Genomic DNA, 8,234 nt, shown 5'->3' on the forward strand with positions numbered 1-8,234 from the left:
TTTAAAAAAAAAACAAAAATTGTTTAATAGCTCAACTTTTAAAAGAAAGGGTGTATGAATATATATATATATATATTTTTTTAATGGTGCTTTCTTTAAAAAGGAACTCAAACTCCCTACCTAGGGCACAGAGTCCATGATAATCTGGACCCTGCCTACCTTGCTAGCTTCAAGCCTGTTACTACTTTGCCACATACTCTGGCTTTACTGATCTTCTAGCCATTTCCCAACTCTGCCACATCCTTCTTCCTTCTGTATTCCTTTACATATTCTATTCTCTTTACCTGAAATACTCCCTTTTCCTATTTGCCTGGCCAGATAGTACTCATTTTTCCAGGCTCAACTCAGGTTCCCTTTCAGGAAGTCAGAAAATATAATCTTCCCAACCTACCCATACCCTAACTCCCTGCCCAAATAAATATACAAGTGAAACAACAACAGAAAAACTGTGGTTCTCCTTTGGCTTCAGTGCTACCGAAAACTTCCTGATTCTTCTGATATTTCGTTGATACTATTTGTCTTTTTTTTTTCCTTTTCCTTTTTTTTTTTTTTTTTTTGAGACAGTCTCTGTCACCCAGGGTGGAGTGCAGTAGCACAGTCTTGGCTCACTCACTACAATCTCTGCCTCCAAGAGTCAAGTGCTTCTCATGCTTCAGCCTCCTGAGTAGCTGGGAGGAATGTGCATGACCACACCTGGCTAATTTGTTGTTTGTTTGTTTGTTTGTTTGGAGACAGAGTGTCACTCTGTCGCCCAGGCTGGAGTACAGTGGTGCGATCACAGCTCACTGCAGCCTCCGCCTCCAAGGTTCAAGCAATTCTTCTGCCTTAGTCTCCTGAGTAGCTGAGATTACAGGCATGCACCACCATGCTTGGCTAATTTTTGTATTTTTAGTAGAAACAGAGTTTCACCATGTTGGCCAGGCTTTCTCAAACTCCTGACCTCAGGTGATCTGCCTGCCTTGGCCTCCCAAAGTGCTGGGATTACAGGCGTGAGCCACCACACCCAGCCTAATTTTTGTATTTTTAGTAGAGATGGGATTTTGTCATGTTGGCCAGGCTGGTCTCTAACTCCTGGCCTCAAGTGATCTGCCTGCCTCAGGTCTCCCAAAGTGCTGAGATTACAGTCGTGTGCCACTGTGCCTGATCTGTTCATCCAAATTTGAATCTCCCACTTATACAGCTACTTTAATTGGAATCAAAACTAAGATGCATGTGATACCATGCCAGTTAAAAAGTTTAAATTTGAGGCTGGGTGTAGTCACTTATGCTTATAATCCTAGCACTTTGGGAGGCTGAGGCAGGTGGATCACTTGAGCCCAGGAATTCAAAACCAGCCTAGGCAACATGGTGAAACCCTGTCTCTACAAAAAATACAAACATTACCCAAGTGTGGTGGCGGGAGCCTGTAGTCCTAGCTACTAGGGAGGCTGAAACAGGAGGATCACCTGATCCTGGGAGGTTGAGGCTGTGGTGAGCCATGATCATGCCACTGCACTCCAGCTTGAGTGACAGAGTGAGAATCTGTCTCAAAGAAAAAAAAAGCTTAAATTTGAAATAGGTAGCTCTTGATTCACAAATATTAATACAAATGTCTTTGCAAAAGGATTGGATTTATAATAGTTTTATTTATAAGGAATAATCCTTTCATGTTGTAACTTTTGTATGTGTAATTCTTTTAAGAATATTTGCCTTCCTAGCCTACCATATATGTTGAGATTGCAAATGATGAAGAAATTATATTGAGTATAAAGGAAATGTTAATATTATTTTGCCTTATTTATTTAGCGGAAGATCCATCCAAAAGCTATGTGAAATTACGAGACTTTGTGCTTGTGAAGCTTTGTCAAGATTTGCCCTGTTTTTCCCGGGAAAAATTAATGCAAGGATTCAATGAAGATATGGCAATAGAGGCACAACAGAAGTTCAAAATAAATAAGGTATTTTTATTCTGTAGGAGGAAAACATTTAAATTACAAACAAATTTTTAAAGTGTATACCTTAACTAAAATATTATAAGGACATTAAGAATACATGTGTGGGAACCAGCAATGGTTAACAGTACAGCTTTGAAGCCAAATTGCCTGAGTTCAAATCTAGCTCCAACACTTGCTGTGTGATTTATGGCAATTTAATTTACCTCCTTGTGCCTCAATTTCCTCATTAATAAAATGGGAAGATAATAGGTGTTATTGCTATATTAAGCATAACAAGCAGAGAAAAGATGGATAATAGGATCTTATTTTTGCTCTCTCAAGTAGTTGTACCCCTGGAGACATTATTGATGGGAAGAAGGGTTGAAGTAAAACATGTATTTCATTTTATATACTTTTATATATTTATTTAAATTTTAAAGTGGTAAATGTCTTAAGATAGGTACAGAAAAAATAATATGAAAGTTCAGAGAAGGGAGTTTATTACATTTATGTAAGCAAGGAAATCAGTGGTTATTTCATAGAAAGGATGGCATTTGATATAAACCTTGAAGAATGAGTAGGATTTAGATTATGAAAGTATGTGGGATGGGCTGGGTGCGGTGGCTCACGCCTGTAATCCCAGCACTTTGGGAGGCCAAGGTGGACAGATCATGAGGTCAGGACATCGAGACCATCCTGGCTAACACAGTGAAACCCCGTCTCTACTAAAAATACAAAAAAGCCGGTCATGGTGGCATGCGCCTGTAGTCCCAGTTACTCGGGAGGCTGAGGCAGGAGAATTGCTTGAACCCGGGAGGTGGAGGTTGCAGTGAGCCGAGATGGTGCCACTGCACTCCAGCCTGGGCGACTGAGTGAGACTCCATCTCAAAAAACAAAAAAAAGGAAGTTTGTTTAGGCCAGGCAGGGTGGCTCACGCCTGTGATCCCCGCACTTTGAGGCCAAGGCGGATGGATCACGAGGTCAGGAGTTTGAGACCAGCCTGTCCAATATGGTGAAACCCTGTCTCTACTAAAAATACAAAAATTAGTTCGTGGTGGCGCATGCCTGTAATTCCAGCTATTCAGGAGGCTGAGGCAGAAGAATCGCTTGAATCCGGGAGGCGGAGGTTACAGTGAGCCGAGATCATGGCAGTGCACTCTAGCCTGGGCAACAGACACAGACTCCGTCTTTAAAAAAAAAACAAAAATTGTTTAATAGCTCAACTTTTAAAAGAAAGGGTGTATGAATATATATATATATATATTTTTTTAATGGTGCTTTCTTTAAAAAGGAACTCAAACTCCCTACCTAGGGCACAGAGTCCATGATAATCTGGACCCTGCCTACCTTGCTAGCTTCAAGCCTGTTACTACTTTGCCACATACTCTGGCTTTACTGATCTTCTAGCCATTTCCCAACTCTGCCACATCCTTCTTCCTTCTGTATTCCTTTACATATTCTATTCTCTTTACCTGAAATACTCCCTTTTCCTATTTGCCTGGCCAGATAGTACTCATTTTTCCAGGCTCAACTCAGGTTCCCTTTCAGGAAGTCAGAAAATATAATCTTCCCAACCTACCCATACCCTAACTCCCTGCCCAAATAAATATACAAGTGAAACAACAACAGAAAAACTGTGGTTCTCCTTTGGCTTCAGTGCTACCGAAAACTTCCTGATTCTTCTGATATTTCGTTGATACTATTTGTCTTTTTTTTTTCCTTTTCCTTTTTTTTTTTTTTTGAGACAGGGTCTCTTGCTCTGTCACCTGAGGTGGAGTACAGTGGTGTAATCACGGCTCACTGCAGCTTTAACCTCCTGGGCTCAAATGGCTCTCCCACCTGAGCCTCCCGAGTAGCTGGGACTACAGGGGTACGCCACCGCACCTGGCTAATTTTTGTAGAGACAGGGTTCCTACAGGCTGTTCTCAAACTGCTAGGCTCAAGCGATCTGCCCACTGTGGCCTCCCAAAGTGCTGGGACTATAGGCATGAGCCACCATGTCCAGCCCTATCTGCTTTTTAACTGTCACTGTACTACCAGGTTTCTGACCTTTCTGCTTTTATCACTGTATATGCTTTCTCCAGGTGACCTTAACCAACTTCATGGTTTTAACTCTTACCTATATACTGACATTGCTTAAATCCTTACCCTTAGACTAGAATTTTCTTCAGATTTTCTATTTTCTGCTGCCTCCTAAATCTTTCCTAGGCTGTGAAAACTTCCATTTTCGCATCCTTCTCTAAGTCAGTTTTTCCTCTCATATGTTTCTAGAGTTCTTGTCCCCTTGGTCTTCTTACTTGTGCTGTTCCAGTTCATGCCCTCATGGTTTTTTATCTGATGTAATAACTCAGCTTCTTGATTGGTCTCTCTGCACTTCTTTTTGCTACCATTTCTATGTAGCTGAAAGAGTGACTTACTTAAAACTCAAAATTTGTGCATGTTGCTTACTCTCCTATTTAAAATCTGTCACCAAGGCTGGGGCAGTAGCTCACGCCAGTAATTCTGATACTTTGGGAGGCTGAGGCAGGAGGATTGCTTGACGCTGGGAGTCGAAGACCAGCCTGGGCAACAAAGTGAGATCCCGTTTCTACAAAAAAAAATAGCCGGGTGTGGTGGCATATGCCTATGGTCCCAGCTGCTCAGGAGGCTGAGGTGGGAGGATGGCTTGAGTCTAGGAGGTTGAGGCTGCAGTGAACTATGAACGTGCCACATTAAATTATCCATACCATAATCATTTGTGTTACCCACTAGACTGCTTGAGGGCAACTATTTTTATTGCCTTTCCTCTGGTATCTAGCACAATTCCTTGCTCATGGCAGATATTAAATATATCCTGTGTTCTTTTTTTTTTACTTTGAAAATGTATCCTGTGTATGTGTATATTTTTTTACTTTGTAAAAAAATGCATATTTTTTTACTTTGAAAATATATCCTGTGTCATTATTTTTACTTTGAAAATGTTCACATTTTCTTTTGTTTCATTCAAGCAACATGCTAGAAGGGTTTATGAAATTCTTCGACTACTGGTAACTGACATGAGTGATGCCGAACAATACAGAAGCTATAGACTGGATATTAAAAGAAGACTAATTAGCCCATATAAGGTAGGACTTTCAAGAATCTTAAACACTGTATTCTTTTCACTGTTGAAAACAGAAGAAAAGCTACCAAATGCCAATGTATGAGAGAGTCCAAGTCATTTTGTAAAATTAACTTTTACAAAAGTAGAAATATTCTTCCAGTTATTTATAAAAATTCTCACTCATGGCCAGGCGTGGTGGCCCACACCTGTGATCCCAGCACTTTGGGAGGCCAAGGTGGGTGGATCACCTGAGGTGAGGAGTTCAAGACCAGCCTGGCCAACATGGTGAAACCCCGTCTCCACTAAAAATACAAAAGTTAGCCAGGCATGGTGGCAGGTGCCTGTAATCCCAGCTATTCGGGAGGCTGAGGCAGAAGAATTGCTTGAACCTGGGAGGCAGAGGTTGCAGTGAGCCAAGATTGTGTCATTATATTCCAGCTAGGGTGACGAGCAAAACTCCATCTCAAAAAAGAAGAAAATTTGTCATCTAGTTGCAGCTGAGTAGTGATCTGATTGGCAGAATATTTAACTTATTCAACAGATAATTATTGAGTACAGTTGCTCAATGATGAAATGTTGTTGCAACATTTATATATACTATACCTATAGGGTTATACATCACAACAGCTGGTAACATAAATGAGCAAGTTGAATCTGCATTACAATTTGAGAAAGTAAATTAAATAACGATATCAGGTACACGTAGTTTTGGTTTTCCTTTGTAAATTTAAAGAAAATTTAAATTTTATTTGCCATGGATTCTGCTTTATAGAGCCAGTCTTGAATGCTGATGGTTCACTGGCTGACACTACTTGCTGAATCCCAACTTTTCCTTCCTTCATAGCATCTTTTTACTTTGCAGCACAACTATATTTCCTAACTTGTCATTGTAATTCTGTTCAACTGTGTCACATTCTGAATATAAAAGTAATTATTATTTGCCTATGAGTAAATCATTTTATCTTGAATTCATACATAGATGTATGAATAGTTCCTCATAGTGTCATTTCATTGCAATTTAATGGTTTTTCTATTTTACAGACCATCATCTGCATATAGCAGGTTGTAATAAATTATAATGGTCTCCTCAAAAAATATCCAAAGTAGCATTTTATTATTTGATGTTATCAATTCAGAAACATCAGAAAATGGGTAGAAATGGTACTTTCCAAAGGTTTTGATCTTTAAGTAATATTTGTTAGCTAGAAAATGTCTTAGTGATGAAATTTGGGCACAGAGAACAGTATAAATAGATGGCAACATTTAAGAGTATTAAGATTTTACTAAAGTAAAATTTATTGAATTATATATTTTAGATATTAATGTGACATTTTACATAAAATATAACAATTGAAAGATAGAAATTGAGTACAAGTAGTAGTCACACAGCTAATGCCAAATAATGGGAATCTCTGTAGTTCGTAAGTACCAGTATTTTCTACTCTTAAAGAATGATCATTCTTTTTTATATTATTATTAAGTACCTTTACCTGTCCAGCCAGTTCACCTGTCTAAAAGGCCAGAACTGGGCTGGGTGCGGTGTCTTACGGCTGTAATCGCAGCACTTTGGGAGGCCAAGGTGGGTGGATCGCTGGGGCCCAGGAGTTCTAGAACAGTATATCCAAAACATGAAAGCTTCATTTTTTTTTTGCATAATGCCACCCAACCAGGAATCTTGGAGTTACTCTTCATCCTTCCTTCCTCATATCACCCACTATTTTCTCCCCTAAATCTGCCCTGTCCTCTCCGTCTCTGCTGCTGCTGATTTGATCTAGGCTTTCATCAACTCTGGCTTCAACTACTGCAGTAGTTGCCCAGTCCTCCAGTCCCATCCTAAACATCTCTGACACAGTATTGTTTTGACACAGTGTCCTGCATAAAAGTTGTTACCAGCTACCTGTTGCAAACTCCTCAGCATAGCGGTATCAGTTAAACAGGGAGGGTTTAGTATGATAATGTATGTCTGGAACTTAATGAAGACTCAAATTCTCATTAATATATTTTTAAAGTATAACAGTTTCCCATTTGTCTTTCTGAAACATTTCTGACAGTTAATGTTAAAATTAGCATGTGGCCCATAAGTACTTCACTGGGTGGAATTTAAAATGTAATTAATTAATGATTGAATAGTAAAATGAAGAATAATAGCACTTAATCTCAGTTGTCTTTCTTTAGCTAATGTCTTTTATTTATTAAACAAATATTTGAGTGTTTATATTGCCCAGAGTTCTTTAAAGTTTTGGAGGGGCTGCTAGTCACATGTCTATATTTACCATCATTGGACACAAATACGAGGTCTTCTTGTTAACTCTTTTTTAGAGGGTTTGCAATTCATGGTTAACATTATGTTTAAGCTTCCTTAAAAAAAAAAAAAAAAGGGACAAGTTTGGGCATATTCATACTATTATTAGTTTTAACATTGGAGATTTAAAATTGTAAGACTGTAAGGAAATATATTTGCTTTCTTAATCTAACAAATAATTGTTTGTCACTTAGAAAAAGCAGAGAGATCTTGCTAAGATGAGAAAATGTCTCAGACCAGAAGAACTGACAAACCAGATGAACCAAATAGAAATAAGCATGCAACATGAACAGCTGGAAGAGAGTTTTCAGGAACTAGTGGAAGATTACCGGCGTGTTATTGAGCGACTCGCTCAAGAGTAAAGATTATATTGTTCCGTACAGGAAGCTTGCAAATTTTCTGTACAATGTGCTGTGAAAAATCTGATGACTTTAATTTTAAAATCTTGTGACATTTTGCTTATACTAAAAGTTATCTATCTTTAGTTGAATATTTTCTTTTGCAGAGATTGTATATTTTAAAATACTGTTTAGAGTTTATGAGCATATATTGCATTTTAAAAAAGATATAGCTTCTGAAATACTACTGCAATTGCTTCCCTTCTTAAACAGTATAATAAATGCTTAGTTGTGATATGTTAATGTGTGATATGATTCTTAAATAGTTACAATAAACCTCATTCTTAAATACTTACCATTCCTTCCACACTTTGCTTCTAAGATTTTACATCTGACACCTTTAAAACATTTCTTTAAGGTTATCCTGGTAATTTTATTTTTTCAATATGATTTTTCTTTCTTTTTTAACTTTCAGGTTCAGGGGTACATGTGGAGGTTTGTTACATAGGTAAACTAGTGTCCCGGGGGTTTCCTGTACAGATTATTTCAACACCCAGGTACTAAGCCTAGTATCCAATAGCTAATTTTTCTGCTCTTCT

The 8,234-nt window shown here is 38.4% G+C and overlaps 1 protein-coding gene across 1 annotated transcript in view; it reads left to right on the forward strand.

Annotated features, from left to right (window-relative positions):
* Positions 1-7,990, forward strand: part of HAT1 (histone acetyltransferase 1) — a 78,427-nt gene extending 70,437 nt beyond the window's left edge. Inside the window, exons 9-11 of the mRNA XM_011945945.1 lie at positions 1,786-1,937; positions 4,901-5,017; positions 7,492-7,990. Of these exons, the coding sequence (XP_011801335.1) occupies positions 1,786-1,937; positions 4,901-5,017; positions 7,492-7,659 (437 nt within the window). The 3' untranslated portion in view covers positions 7,660-7,990. The remainder of the gene's footprint in view (positions 1-1,785; positions 1,938-4,900; positions 5,018-7,491) is intronic.
* Positions 7,991-8,234: the final 244 nt, after the last annotated feature.

This window comes from Colobus angolensis, unplaced genomic scaffold (genome assembly GCF_000951035.1).
Source record: "Colobus angolensis palliatus isolate OR3802 unplaced genomic scaffold, Cang.pa_1.0 Scaffold247, whole genome shotgun sequence".
Lineage (NCBI taxonomy): Eukaryota > Metazoa > Chordata > Mammalia > Primates > Cercopithecidae > Colobus > Colobus angolensis.